This window comes from Pelophylax lessonae (genome assembly GCF_965119305.1).
Source record: "Pelophylax lessonae genome assembly, chromosome: 9".
In the NCBI taxonomy this organism is placed as follows: domain Eukaryota; kingdom Metazoa; phylum Chordata; class Amphibia; order Anura; family Ranidae; genus Pelophylax; species Pelophylax lessonae.
This window is the reverse complement of record NC_138776.1, coordinates 244,780,589-244,796,673: the sequence shown is the minus strand read 5'-3', so window position 1 is coordinate 244,796,673 and position 16,085 is coordinate 244,780,589. Positions and strand designations below refer to the sequence as shown.

The window sequence follows — 16,085 nt, the reverse complement described above, 5'->3', positions numbered from 1 at the left end:
AGAGGGGGTGCCTAGTCAGAGGACCATGAAGTGTCAGAGGGGGTGCCTAATCAGAGGACCCTGAAGTGTCAGAGGGGGTGCCTAGTCAGAGGACCCTGAAGTGTCAGAGGGAGTGCCTAGTCAGAGGACCATGAATTGTCAGAGGGGGTGCCTAGTCAGAGGACCCTGAAGTGTCAGAGGGAGTGCCTAGTCAGAGGACCCTAAAGTGTCAGAGGGAGTGCCTAGTCAGAGGACCCTAAAGTGTCAGAGGGGGTGCCTAGTCAGAGAACCATGAAGTGTAAGAGGGGGTGCCTAGTCAGAGGACCCTGAAGTGTCAGAGGGGGTGCCTAGTCAGAGGACCCTGAAGTGTCAGAGGGGGTGCCTAGTCAGAGGACCATGAAGTGTCAGAGAGGGTGCCTAGTCAGAGGACCATGAAGTGGCAGAGGGGGTGCCTAGTCAGAGGACCATGAAGTGTCAGAGGGGGTGCCTAGTCAGAGGACCCTGAAGTGTCAGAGGGGGTGCCTAGTCAGAGGACCATGAAGTGTCAGAGGGGGTGCCTAGTCAGAGGCCCATGAAGTGGCAGAGGGGGTGCCTAGTCAGAGGACCATGAAGTGTCAGAGGGGGTGCCTAGTCAGAGGACCCTGAAGTGTCAGAGGGGGTGCCTAGTTAGAGGACCCTGAAGTGTCAGAGGGGGTGCCTAGTCAGAGGACCATGAAGTGTCAGAGGGGGTGCCTAGTCAGAGGACCCTGAAGTGTCAGAGGGAGTGCCTAGTCAGAGGACCCTGAAGTGTCAGAGGGGGTGCCTAGTCAGAGGACCATGAAGTGTCAGAGGGGGTGCCTAGTCAGAGGACCCTGAAGTGTCAGAGGGGGTGCCTAGTCAGAGGACCCTGAAGTGTCAGAGGGAGTGCCTAGTCAGAGGACCATGAAGTGTCAGAGGGGGTGCCTAGTCAGAGGACCCTGAAGTGTCAGAGGGAGTGCCTAGTCAGAGGACCCTAAAGTGTCAGAGGGGGTGCCTAGTCAGAGGACCATGAAGTGTAAGAGGGGGTGCCTAGTCAGAGGACCCTGAAGTGTCAGAGGGGGTGCCTATGTCAGAGGACCCTGAAGTGTCAGAAGGAGTGCCTAGTCAGAGGACCATGAAGTGTCAGAGGGGGTGCCTAGTCAGAGGCCCATGAAGTGGCAGAGGGGGTACCTAGTCAGAGGACCATGAAGTGTCAGAGGGGGTGCCTAGTCAGAGGACCCTGAAGTGTCAGAGGGGGTGCCTAGTCAGAGGACCATGAAGTGTCAGAGGGGGTGCCTAGTCAGAGGACCCTGAAGTGTCAGAGGGGGTGCCTAGTCAGAGGACCATGAAGTGTCAGAGGGGGTGCCTAGTCAGAGGACCATGAAGTGGCAGAGGGGGTGCCTAGTCAGAGGACCATGAAGTGTCAGAGGGGGTGCCTAGTCAGAGGACCATGAAGTGGCAGAGGGGGTGCCTAGTCAGAGGACCCTGCAGTGTAAAGGGGGTGCCAGCAGTTGGGACCTGAAGAGTTAATGTGTACAGTGTACAGAGTTGAGAGTTGCAGCAGCACAAGCAGTTACAAGGAGCTACCTCAGTCAGTGAAGGGCTGGAAGGAGTTGTTCACCAGACTTTTGAACTAAATAGAGTGTCAGGAGTCAAATGTCCTACAGTCCTGGATCTTCTGAGTTAACCAGTGTGTTAAAGTCGAAGTTCTAGCACAGTTCAGCAGAACAGTATCTTCAAGCGCCAGGGAGCGTTGGCCGGCATTCAGCTGGCGTCAAGACAGCGCTAACAGGCATTTTTCTGTACAGTGTCCCAGTTCAACCTAGTTGAGCCAGAGGAGTATCTCACTCATTCCCTTCTCCCATCCCCATTACGAAATAAACAAAATAAAACAAAGATGCCGGAATGGTCACATTGACTCAGTTCTCACACTTGGGTTCACAACTTAAATGTGTTGGAAGTGTCACCGGCAACAATGGCGGACCCATATCAGGCCCAAGGTCTGGAAATATTGCTACACTGAGAAGAAATCTCTCTCTTTTTTTATAAGCAGTGATGTTTATTGAAATTCCAGCTTAAAAACAAGTACAACATAATCACAGTAGTTCCATTCTCACTACAGTGCGTGAAAGACAAACTACGATGATAACATTAGTCAAAGTCACAAAAACCAATTCAGTGTTAACAGGCATTCAGTCAGCGTTAACCAGCATCAAGCAGCATTTTTCAGAGTCCCTGCATAATTGTGCATATGTTGTTGGAGTATCCCACTCATCCCTTCTCCCATCTAAGTTCCTAAATAAAACAAAAAAACAAAGAAGCTGGACTGGCCCTTATCTCAGTGCTCACACTTGGAGAAACATGTTTAAATGTACTGTTGTTGCTAGCGGTACCCCGGGGGGACCCACATCCAGCGCCTCTGCTGGGAACAGTGCTTCATTATTAAGGCTGTTTATGGTATTGTTGTATTATTAGTTTATTCTTCCTTTTTTTCTCTTTACAGATCAAAGGCTCTCTGGGACTGAGCATTATTAGTTCTATTTTTTGCATGGCAGCTGTGATCTTAAACAGTATTGATTTGGCAATCGTTGCGTACGGCGGTTTCTATTACTGTCTCTATAGTCGGAACTCTTCTGATAATGCTAACTATGCATCCCAAATGATATGCCTAGACAAACTTGTAAGTGTTATTCTGGTGATTATATAAATATAATATAAAGTGTTTTATATATTTTTATTTCTTTTTTTTTTTTATATTATTTTTTAATGAGTTATAAAGTAGCAACAATAGCAACAATACGGCAATTACAGCAACAATAGTAACAGAACAGGGGTCCAACGTGCATGAGTAGGATAACTTAGCGCCGGTTCACACTACCGCGACGCTACTTTAGGTGGCGACCTCCGAGGTCGCGGTGCGAGCAGCTCGCCGCGACCTCGGAGCGGCCGCCACGGACTTCATAACATTGAAGTCTATGGCGGTCGCCTCCTGGTCGCCCCAAAGAAGCTCCGGACCCTTTTTCTAGGTCGGAGCAACTTGTGTCGCTCCTATTAGAACGGGTCCGTAGCTTCCCTATGGGAGGCGACCTGCGGCGACCATGTGTTGGTTTGTTTTCTTTGTGTTTTTTCTTCACTGAGCATGCCCAGACTTGCTCATCAGATTTTTCCCTGTCGAAATCTGTACTGACTGCACGAAAATCGGCTGTTGTGTTGACGGCCAACAAAAATTTTATAGTCTCACCTTAATCACTTCTGGACCGGAAGGATTTACCCCCCTTAATGACCGGCCCATTTTTTTTTTTGCGATACGGCACTGCATTAGTTTAAGTGACCATTGCGTGGTTGTGCGACACTGTACCCAAACAAAATTGGGGTCTTTTTTTTTTTTTTTTTTCCCCACAAATAGAGCTTTCTTTTGGTGGTGTTTGACCATCTCTGCGATTTTTATTTTTTGCGTTATAAACAAAGCAAGAGCAACAATTATGAAAAAACAACAACAATATTTTTTACTTTCTGCTACAGAAAAAACATAGTTACATAGTAGTTGAGGTTGAATAAAGACAATGGTCCATCCAGTTCAACCTGTGTAGATGTGTGTGGACGTAATTATTTCCCATACCCCTGAATGTTTAGATCCTTGAGATGTACGTCCAAGAGTCTTTTAAAAGTAGCCATACTTCCCGCAGTTACTACCATTTGTGGCAGAGAATTCCACAATCTTGTAGCCCTTACTGTAAAAAACCCCTACGTAGCCTTAGGTTAAATCGCCTCTCCTCTAATCGCATTGTATGGCCACGTGTCCTCATGCATTCATTGCGACTGAACAGTTTTTTTCTATGCTGAGATCACCGTTGATGTATTTGTAAATCGCTATCATGTCCCCTCTCAGGCATCTCCTTTCCAGGGAGAATAAATCAAGCACTTGTAAGCGCTCCTCATAATTAAGGTCCTCCAATCTCCTAATCAGTTTAGTTGCCCTTCTCTGGACTCTCTCCAGCTCCAACACATCCCTTCTGAGGATTGGCGACCAGAACTGGACAGAATACTCCAGATGTGGTCGGACCAGAGTTTTATAAAGTGGTAGGATTATAGTTTTATCTCATATTCTGCCGGCTTTGGCAGCTGCAGCTTGACATTGCATGCTATTGCTTAGTCTATCTTCTACTAAGACTCCCAGATCTTTCTCCATTTTTGATTCCCCCCGGGGTTCCCCCCCCAATGTGTATCCCCCCCCCAATGTGTATTATGTTTTTAGTCCCCAAGTGCAAGACCTTACACTTCTCCACATTAAACCTCACTTTCCATGTAGTGGCCCACTCTGTTATTTTCTTCAGGTCATTCTGTAAGATTTCTGCCTCATGATGTGCAGTTATTGCCCTACTTAACCACTTGCCGACCACCCACAGTATATTTACTGCGGCAGTCAGCCCCTCCTGGGCAAAGCGACGTAGTACTACGTCGCTCGTCCAGGTGCCTGCAGGGGGCAAGCGCACGCCGCCAGAGGCGCGCTCCCACCCCCGCTCGTTCATGGCCATCCCCGCGCGCGTGACCCGTGGCTCCGAAGTCCGATGTATGGGGGCGGCTGGAATATTTGATATCCATGTTCAAGACTGAAGATAGCTGTATACTGATGGAAGTCCACAAGCACAGTGTGGGTCGCAGTTTCGTTATAATAATGTTTTTTTTTGTACAACAAAATCTTCGGGCCTAAAATGATATTTTTTGGGCATGTAAACTAAAAATAACAACACAAAAACAGCTCTGGCAGCAAAAAAGCCCTGAAAAATGGAGAAAGATACCTGCCATCCAGAACACATCCCCATCGTCCTGTACAATATACATTATAAATAAACTACAAACTAAAAATATAAGAATAAACCACTGATTTACTAACAGGTTTTTTTTTTTTTTGTTTTTTTCTACAGAATGGTAGTTATGTTTTTGTTTCTCTACTGCTTGTGATAAATTTGCTGCTCATCTGTGTCACCATTTCCACCTCTGTTTTTGGATGCCGGTCTCTCTCAAAAGCACAAAATGTCACCCAGGTAAGAGATGTATGGGATTACTGTAAATAAAAGTTTCAAGTCAAGGCACCAGCATAGTCTATCATCCACCAGCTTTGGAAACCCCCTTTGCTTTGAGATCCTTGTCCCAGCTCTACACTGTGGCCATAACTAAGATTGTGTTTAGACATTACCCTGCTCTAGGTACTCATGAATGGTAACATCACATGCTCCACCTCTTTAAATCAGATGATTTGTTTTTGTAACCAATATAGAAATATTAATATTGGAGAGGTTGGGTTGGAAACTTAAAAGTCTACCTGTATGTATTGGACATCTTCCAATGGGGATACTTGCTACTGTGACAACTGTAAGTCTTAGTTTACACTTTGTACCACCTCTGAAAAGCAGCCAGACTGGGGTGTCCACATACAAAGGTCTGTTCATGGTTCGGCATTACTGCTGCCAAAAGTTGACATATTTATGTGAATGGGACCCCGTGCTGCAAACACAAGCCAAAAGCTAGCCATTTAGCTGTCAGGAAAAGAAAACGACATTCAGGAGATGACGGTATTCATCTACATACCTCCCAACTGTCCCTGATTTTGAGGGACTGTCTTTGATTTGGAACAAAGTCCCTCTGTCCCTCTTTCCTCGTTATTTGTCCCTCATTTTGGTCTGATCTATATCGTTGTGTATAAAATGCACTTTTTATCTTTCAAAAAGTGTTTCCCAGTGCTAAATCTTTCATCCAATTTCTAAATTGCTGTATTTGTTAATTGTAAAAGCCAATATAAAGGAATAGTAGCGGTAAAAAAGGACTTGTGTGCTCCTTTTTTGTATAATTCTCCTTTAAGGGGCATGGTAGGGGGTGTGTCCAATGCCTACATACCTTTACTAATAGGTGTCCTTCGCTCACATTTCAAAAAGTTGGGAGGTATACACCTGCGCCTGCACTGCTGTGAAAAGTGACCCACCCCACACCACTCTTAGGGTAAAAACAAGCCCTAAGAGCGGATCTCATCTCACTTTAGAGAGATTTTCTCCTACATCCTATTGCATCTCCAGTACAGGAAGTGAAGTGGAGTCTCCACAGCAGGACACAAAATAGGCAAAAAATTCCCTGGCAAGGGTTTTTAGCCTTCTCTATCTGTCCAAGACTTTAAAACATGTGTGCTATACTTACACTTCATGGATGGAGCTATTAAAAATGTAACCAGAGGCTAAGCTTCTTTTTTTACATCTGGATAGAGTGGTGAGGGGTTGGAACCACTTTTTTTTTTTTTTTTTACTGCTCTCTTTGTTAGGTAGATTTAATCTCTTTAATTGTCCCGATCACCTATGTCACCAGGAATGTAAGTTAGAGTAAATCCAAAATTTTGAGTTGCTACCAAAACAGGAAGAGAGGGGAAATCTTCCAATTGTGACACTTGCTACCACGATAGCTGTCTAATGCCTTGTACACACGCATTGATTATCGGCCGGGAATTTTCGGCCAACGTCCGATCGGCCGATTTTCGGCTTGTTAGTATGATGCTTTCGACAACCGACTCCGACTTTTCGGCCGAATAAAATCTGGTGTGCAGGCTATAAAATTTTTGTTAATTGAAAAGCAAGATGGGATAAATGAAGGTGTGTGAAAAACAGCTGGTCCCTAGTTTGAAATACTTACCCACCAGTCTGCTAACAAACCAAAATAAACCTGTCTAACAATATAAGTTAAAAGCAGGAGTTTAGTTAACACATATTTGCAAATGCATGCGGAAGCTGCAAGGCCAACGACAAGGCATTCTGCGTTACTTGCAGAACCTAACACTAAATAACACTGCTCAACCTGAGTGTCCAAGTGTCTTCACAAAAGGAAGTACATGCTTGCTAATAGATGGATGGAAAACAGATGGGATTGGAGACCGCCCAATCCTCCCCCACCTGCTCCAATCCATGACTGGCAATGAAAAACGCATGGCTGTATAAAAAACCATGGGGTGCAAACTAAATGTGATCAGCTGGGAAACACACACCCCCATCCCTTTAGTAAAGATGTTATAGGCAAATATAGGCATAAAATTTTTGTTGGCCGTCAACACAACGGTCGATTTTCCGTCAGTCAGTACAGATTTTCGGCAGACAAAAATCTGATGAGCAAGACTGGGCCTGCTCAGAGATGAAAAAACACACGGAAAGTAAACCAGCACATGACATCACTTCTGAAGTAGATTTTTGTTGGCCAAGAAAATTAGTGTGCAGTCTAGGCACATTCCAACCAACAAAACACCACTCTGGACAAAAGTCGGATGATTGGTCGGCCGATAATCGTTGCGTGTGTACGAGGCATTAGAAAGGATTTTTCTAAGATTGGAATGATAGCCTCTCACTTTCTACTAAGTCTACCGGACATGAAGGAAAATCTCCTGAGACACAGATGGTAAAAAAATAAAAAAATAAAAATGATGGGGGCTTTAACCACTTAAGCCCCGGAAGATTTTACCCCCTTCCTGACCAGGGTTTTTTTTTCGATTTTTTACTGCGTGACTTTAACGGACAATTGCGCGGCCGCGCGACACTGTACCTAAACGAATTTGACGTCCTTTTTTTCCCACAAACAGAGCTTTCTTTTGGTGGTATTTGATCACCTGTGCGATTTTTTGATCATGCACTATAAACAAAAAAAGAGCATAAATTTTGCAAAAATAACAATATTTTTCACATTTTTTTATATGAAATTCCCAAAAAAAAATGTAAAAATCAAAAATTTTTAACATTTTCGGCCAATTTGTTTTATGCTACATATGTTTGGTTAACGAGTAATGGCGGCGATCTGCGATTTTTTTTTTGCGGGACTGCGACATTGCGGCGGACAGATCGGACCCTTGACTGACATTTTTGACACCTTTGGGGTTACCAGTGACATTACTGCAGTAATCAGTGCTATACATATGCACTGTTACTGTAAAAATGACACTGGCAGGGAAGGGGTTAACTGTATTGGAGAGGGAGGGGTTAAGTGTGTCCTAGGGGCGTGCTTCTAACTGTGATGGGACATGGCTACTAGTGTAAGAACAGAGATCAACGGTCCTACATAGTAGAACCGTCTGATCTCCATTTTTACACAGGGGAGAATGACAGGCGGCTTGTTTACATTAGCTGCCTGCCTTTTTTCCTCTCTACCGACGATCGCCTAGTGACTGGCGGACATCGGGTCCACTGGTCACACGCACTGACTCCTTAGTGAACGAGCCGGGGCAGGCGTGCGCCTCATTTTCTATGAGTATCACAGGCACAGGAAATTAGGGAAAAACTCCCCAATGTGGTCACAGCTGATATAAGATCCTGGTAGAACCTACCTCTGTCTACTCCAAAGTAAATGTTATATGATAGGGTTTAGGTCTTTATGAAACTTACTGACTATATTTATTTTAATTCAAAGGGGTAATAATACTTGAAGCTTCAGATGTTCCTCAAAAGAAAGGACATATGTGCCCATATAAAAATGTAAAAATCAAGAAAATTTACTAAAGTAACAAAGAACTTTATTAAAATGGCTGTACCTCATTCCCAATCCCAATCCCAACCCCAAAATAGAACCCTCATGTTAAAATTTACAGGTGCATCTCAAGAAATTTGAATATCATCAAAAAGTTAATTTATTTCAGTAATTCAGTTCAAAAAGTGAAACTTTATTTCAAGCATTTCTGGTTTTTAATTTTGATGATTATGGCTTACAGCTAGTGAAAACCCAAAATTCAGTATCTCAGAAAATATAGAATATTACATAAGACCAATTAAAAAAATAATATTTAATACAGAAATGTTGGCTTACTAAAAAGTATGTCCATGTACTTTGTGGAAGCCCAGGTTGCTTTGATAGTGGCCTTCTGCTCGTCTGAATTTTTGGGCCTGGTGTCTCTCACCTTCCTCTTGACAGTACCAGTGTTGGGGGTAACGAGTTACAAAGTAACGGATTACAGTAACTACATTACTTTTTTGGTAACGAAGTAACGTAACTAGTTACAATACTAATATTGGTAACGACACTACTTTACTAGGCTATAGGAACGCGCTTTCCTGCGTTACCCAAGCCGTGCGATGCAATCGTTATTTCGAAGAATAGAGAGGGATGAAGTTTATGACTTTTTGTTGCACTTTATGTTTTATTCTGTTTTTTCAGGTTTTGTTCTCATGTTTCCCAAAGCCTGTGTTTATACAATAAACTCTATGCAGAAAGAGTGTCATGTATCTTCTTCTACACGATCAATTAAGAAAGAGGAAAGTAAAGTAATAAGTAGTGAAGTTACTTTTCAAACGCAGTAACTAGTAAAGTAATCTCGTTACAATTTACAGAAGTAACTAGTAGTAACTAGTTACATTTTTTGAGTAACTACCCCAACACTGGACAGTACTCCACAGATTCTCTATGGGTTTAGATCAGGTGAGTTTCCTGGCCAATCAAGCACAGTGATACCATGATAATTAAACCAAGTACTAGACACTGATAGAAGTTACAAGACTGCTATATACTGCTGATGAGAAAAAAAGTATTTAGCAGTTTATATTTACTAAAATGGTTTCATTTTTATGTTCTGTGGGAGATCAGATGTAGTGAATACAGGGTCCTGGGTTTAGTAACACTTTATTATAAAAATACCCAAAAAAATAATATTCAACAAGCCAAAAGTCACCAATGCTAATTCCGTCCTTAGTCAACCAAAATGTCTCATGAATGCAACCCTTGCATAGTCCATAGAACCTGGATAATGTGCATGAACTTGTGCATGTTCATTAATCTTGTGCATGAACTTTACCAAGTAGTCCACCACAAATATGGGCAAGATCAAAAACATTCAGCAAACATCTGCCATGATGATAATTATACTTCACCCCAACAAAAACTCTTCTTTGAGATAATCCATTCTGTGTAAAAAAGTCTTCCATATTGCATGTCCCTTAACATTGAAAAATAAGCTTTGCATACTCCAGGTGATGCGGAGAAGAATAATGCCGCTAGCTGCCGTTATCGCCAGTATGGCAACTTTCTCAAGTATATCCAGAAAGCCAGACAAGGGGCTTTGTCATGCACATAGCATTGTGCCACATATGAATGATGCGATGTAACAACACATGCACGTGGATGAAAACATCTTATCTATGAAACAAAAGGAAGACAAACCCAATAAAAGGCATTTTAAGCCAACTAATTTACAATGATGCAGTCATTGGACTTCAAGGCAAAACAAAGAATGTATCATTGTATTAGTAAAGAAAAAAACAATATACAGTAGAACTTACTGAAAACTCATTTTTTGAAACACCTTGTTCAATTTCCGCTTCCACTCTTTCTACTTCTAAAAACCAAAAAAAAGAGAAAAAAATTCTCCCTCCATATTTCAAAATTTTAGGGTGAAATCTAAGAATCGAGGAAACAGGCAAAATTATTAGAATTATTAAGACCCAGAAAACTTTGGGCCCCTAATTTAGAGATCCACCTGCTCTCCAATCTCAGAATATACAGTGTATATAAGATTACCTATAGCGCTTGCTAAAAAATATATGCAATATTTAAAATATATATTGCGTATAAACCCCGCGTTATGATACAATTAATATGTAACATTTTTTGTATACTTAATATGCTCAGAAAATAAAGATTACAATAATTAATAAATATAAATATGAAAGAATAACAAGTTAATATATATAAAGTGCAAACTTTAGTGTTCTCATGAGATTTCCTTAGAGTTCATGTGCCAAATAAACTTATGTGCAGAAAAGTTTATGGTAGTGTAACTTCATAAGGATTAAAAAGTTCAAAATAAGGGGCACAGTGAATAGTGCTTAGCGCTTCGTAGTAATTGATTCCACTCTCTCCCTGGTGTCCTTCAATGTATTTCCCCGTGACAAGATAAATGAATTTTACACTCACCAGATATCGTGGGTCCTATATGTCTTATGACACTAAGACCATACAAGCTTTAGTGACCCACCAGGGTCGGGATACGTTCCCTTCAAGCAGGTACCTTTTCCTGTAGCAACGCTCCTCCTGTTGTTCAACTCCAGTGGGGATATATAAAAGGAAAATTCTAGATAGTGCAGTATCGTTTAAAACCAATGTTTTATTGCACACAATCCAAAAAATCCATACCAAGTCCCAATAAAGGTAAAACAGGTAAAAAGACAGGATAAAAATCAATAAACGCCGTCACATGTATGAGCTACGAGGTGGAGAGCGGTGCTTCCGGCTTGTGTTCCACCAAGCTCATGTGATGTCATGACGTGCGTTCCACCTAACGCGTTTTGTCATTGGCTAGACGTCTTCAGAGGTAACCTTGAAAAACGATTCATACCACTTAAATTTTCCACATTTTGTCATGTTACAACCAAAAAACGTAAATGTGTTTTATTGGGATTTTATGTGATAGGCAACACAAAGTGGCACATAATTGTGAAGTGGATGGAAAATGATAAATGTTTTTCAAATTTTTTTACAAATAAATATCTGAAAAGTGTAGTTTGCATTTGTATTCAGACCCCGGTGTCAATACTTTGTAGAACCACCTTTAGCTGCAATTACAGCTGCATGTCTTTTTGGGGATGTCTTTACCAGCTTTGCACCTCTGAAGAGTGACATGTTTGCTGATTCTTCCTTGCAAAATATCTCAAGCTCTGTCAGATTGGATGGAGAGCATCTGAACAGAAAGTTTCCAGTCTTGCCAGAGATTCTCAATTAGATTTAGGTCTGGACTTTGACTGGGCCAATCTAACACATGAATATGCTTTGATCTAAACCATTTCATTGTAGCTCTGGCTGTATGTTTAGGTTTGTGTTCCTGCTGGAAGGTGATCCTCCGCCCCAGTCTTTTGCAGACTCTAACAGGTTTTCTTCTAAGATCGCCTTGTATTTTGCATCATCCCATCAAGTCTGACCAGCGTCCCTGTCCCTGCTGAAGAAAAGCATTCCCACAACATGATGCTGCCACCACCATGTTTCATGGTGGGGATCATGTGTTCAGAGTGATGTGCAGTGTTAGCTTTCCGCCACACATAGCGTTTTGCATTTTGACCAAAAGTTACATTTTGGTCTTATCTGACCAGAGCACCTTCTTCCACATGTTTGCTGTGTCCCCCACATGGCTTTTCGCAAACTGCAAATGAGATTTCTTATGGCTTTCTTTCAACAATGGCTTTCTTCTTGCCACTCTTCCATAAAGGCCAGATTTGTGGAGTGCACGACTAATAGTTGTCCTGTGGACAGATTCTCCCACCTGAGCTGTGGATCTCTGCAGCTCCTCCAGAGTTACCATGGGCATTTTGGCTGCTTCTCTGATGAATGTTCTCCTTGTTTAGGTGGACGGCCATGTCTTGGTAGGTTTTCAGTTGTGCCATACTTTTTCCATTTCGGGATGATAGATTGAACAGTGCTCTGTGAGACTTTGAAAACTTGGGATATTTGTTTTATAACCTAACCCAACTTTAAACTTCTCCACAACTTTATCCCTGACCTGTCTTGTGTGTTCATTCACCTTCATAAAGCTTTTTGGTCACTAAGGTTCTCTAACAAACCTCTGAGGGCTTCACAGAACAGCTGTATTTATACTAAGATTAAATTACGTACAGGTGGACTCTAATACCCCTAACTGAAATCTAGTGGAATCAATGGCCTTCAGAAGTCACCTAATTTGTACATAAAGGGGGCTGAATACAAATGAACACCACACCAGATATTTATTTGTAAAAAAATTTGAAAACCATTTATCATTTTCCTTTCACTTCACAATGATGTGCCACTTTGTGTTGGTCTACCACATAAAATCCCAATAAAATACATTTATGTTTTTGGTTGTAACATGACAAAATGTGGAAAATTTCAAGGGGTATGGATACTTATTCAAGGCACTGTATTTAACAAATTCATCCCCTCTTTTGCTCCTATGGATCCCATCAAGAACCCAGAAAAGGGGGATGCTATGTTATCATTGTGATTGTATAAAGTATAGATGATTGGAGATTTTGTCTTACCACCATAAATGCCACTGTACCAAGAAGGAGGAGATAAATAACTCCCTCTTTGTTGCAGTTAGCAAAATGTCTAGTAGTGAAAGTTTTTACCTTTGATAAATTAATCTATTTGCCAGTGTATACAAATTTGATACTTGAACCGACCCCTCAGTTATAGGTGCCCTTAGTTTGGCAGCATAATTGGTGATTTACACAAAAGTGACCAAAGACTTATTGATCCCCCATCGAGTGTGGAATAGATGGTAAGGGAAAGGTGTCACAAGTTCAGATATGTAATAACTGGATCAGGCGATTGGAGCACCACAACATCCACCTACGTTACCAAAACCAAAAAATACACTACCTCAAACAAGTTTTAATATTACCGGATCTTCCTGGAACCAATGCCAGTGCTGAGATAGGTTCTTTTTTACCTTAGAGGATTTAAAAAAAAAAAAATCGTAATACAATGAATAGAGCGAGGCCTCATCTTGTTTATTGTTATTTTTTGTGGATTATATTCATGTCTAAGAGCTTTCCTCATAAATTTGTCCTCATACCCTCTAGCCTTAAACCTTGGTCAATAAATTTTGTCTTCTCTTTCTCAAAAATAATATTCTTTAATTTAATATTTTTTTCTTTTCTGAAGGTGTACACATTACAGAATCAGGTCGTCCTTCCCATGAATCCTGGTGCCGTTCCCATTCCTGTTCCTGTAACCAACACTTATGCTCAATCACCACTGCCACCACCAACTTATTCAGTCAATGTAGTCAAAGCTTGACCAATCCATCAATGAAGAGCACCTTTCACCTACATATTTGATGGATGGATCAGCTTTCTACCGGATTGCTTCCAAATTATGAATTACTAACTTAGCAATATCAGTAAATTCTTAGGTTGTTTTTCTAAAAGTGCTTTCTATTGCCAAAAATATTTCTTAATTTGTTGGACTAACCGGGTGGTGGGACTCGACCTGAGAGATGGGGATTGTATACTTCACCTTTACCAGTACCATTTGTCTGCTCTCAGTCTATGTTAGTCCTTCATTTCATAATGTTATCTTTTTTATATTTAATCTTTCCCCGTTGTCTCATATATGTATTATATATGACTATTGTCTGTAAAGTTTAGCTAGGCTAATTTGGGAGCACATCCAAATATACAGTATATATACAGTACATACCAAAAGTTTGGACACACCTTCTCATTCAAAGAGTTTTCTTTATTTTCATGACTATGAAAATTGTAGAGTCACACTTCAAGAGGTAGTCACCTAAAATGGTTTTCACTTCACAGGTGTGCCCTGTCAGGTTTAATAAGTGTGATTTCTTGCCTTATAAATGGGGTTGGGACCATCAGTTGTGTTGTGCAGAAGTCAGGTGGATACACAGCTGATATTCCTACTGAATAGGCTGTTAGAATTTGTATTATGGCAGAAAAAAGCAGCTAAGTACAGGAAAACGAGTGGCCATCATTACTTTAAGAAATTAAGGTCAGTCCGAAAAATTGGGAAAACTTTGAAAGTGTCCCCAAGTGCACTCACAAAAACCATCAAGCGCTACAAAGAAACTGGCTCACATGCGGACCGCCCCAGGAAAGGAAGACCAAGAGTCACCTCTGCTGCGGAGGATAAGTTCATCCGAGTCACCAGCCTCAGAAATCGCAGGTTAACAGCAGCTCAGATTAGAGACCAGGTCAATGGCACACGGAGTTCTAGCAGCAGACACATCTCTAGAACAACTGTTAAGAGGAGACTATGTGAATCAGGCCTTCATGGTAGAATATCTGCTAGGAAACCACTGCTAAAGAAAGGCAACAAGCAGAAGAGACTTGTTTGGGCTAAAGAACACAAGGAATGGACATTAGACCAGTGGAAATCTGTGCTTTGGTCTGATGAGTCCAAATTTGAGATCTTTGGTTCCAACCACCGTGTCTTTGTGTGACGCAGAAAAGGTGAACGGATGGACTCTACATGCCTGGTTCCCACCGTGAAGCATGGAGGAGGAGGTGTGATGGTGTGGGGGTGCTTTGCTGGTGACACTGTTGGGGATTTATTCAAAATTAAAGGCATACTGAACCAGCATGGCTACCACAGCATCTTGCAGCGGCATGCTATTCCATCCGGTTTGCGTTTAGTTGGACCATCATTTATTTTTCAACAGGACAATGACCCCAAACACACCTCCAGGCTGTGTAAGGGCTATTTGACCAAGAAGGAGAGTGATGGGGTGCTGCGCCAGATGACCTGGCCTCCACAGTCACCGGACCTGAACCCAATCGAGATGGTTTGGGGTGAGCTGGACCGCAGAGTGAAGGCAAAAGGGCCAACAAGTGCTAAGCATCTCTGGGAACTCCTTTAAGACTGTTGGAAGACCATTTCAGGTGTCTACCTCTTGAAGTGTAACTCTACAATTTTCATAGTCATGAAGATAAAGAAAACTCTTTGAATGAGAAGGTGTGTCCAAACTTTTGGTCTGTACTGCATATATATATATATATATATATATATATTTGTACGTAATACATTGTTGCTTTCTGTTTGCTACAATATATTCATCTGACCTTAATTTTAGTGTGCTGGATTATTTATGGGTTTATTGATAGCTCTAGGAGACCTTTTTAGAGCAGACCTTATTTGACTTATGTAAAAAGTATATGGGTGCGCTGATAATGGTAAAGCTGCTACCTGGACTGTACCTAGTAGTGAAAATTGTTGAAAAAATAGGTGCGCTAAAAAAATGGTACTCAAGTGAATCAACACAGTGAGGTGTGTGCAATAGATATAAATCGCAACAAAAATAAAGTGATAAAAAATCAAATGATATCTGTATAAATGGTGAAAAAAATCAATAATTGTCCATTAGGTGTAAAGTGGTTAGAAACAACCAATAAAGGTTGAAAAAACAATAAAGGGTTAAAAAACCAATAAGTGTCCACAAAGTGCAATAATAATGTGATCAAATCGCTGAAAAATGAGGTGTTGGAAATCAACTTCTAGTGATGTTCAAAGGTGATACATAAAGTGACTCCCACCACCATCAGGCTTTCCTCCTTACCAGATATGGTAGTGACTCCCACCACCATCAGGCTTTCCTCCTTACCAGATATGGT

At 41.6% G+C, this 16,085-nt stretch overlaps 1 protein-coding gene across 1 annotated transcript in view; it reads left to right on the top strand.

Moving 5' to 3' along the window:
- LOC309562868 (uncharacterized protein) overlaps window positions 1–14,067 on the top strand; it is a 47,174-nt gene extending 33,107 nt beyond the window's left edge. The window contains exons 4-5 of the mRNA XM_082267186.1: window positions 4,902–5,021; window positions 13,621–14,067. Coding sequence (XP_082123312.1) covers window positions 4,902–5,021; window positions 13,621–13,755 — 255 coding nt within the window. The 3' untranslated portion in view covers window positions 13,756–14,067. The remainder of the gene's footprint in view (window positions 1–4,901; window positions 5,022–13,620) is intronic.
- Window positions 14,068–16,085: the final 2,018 nt, after the last annotated feature.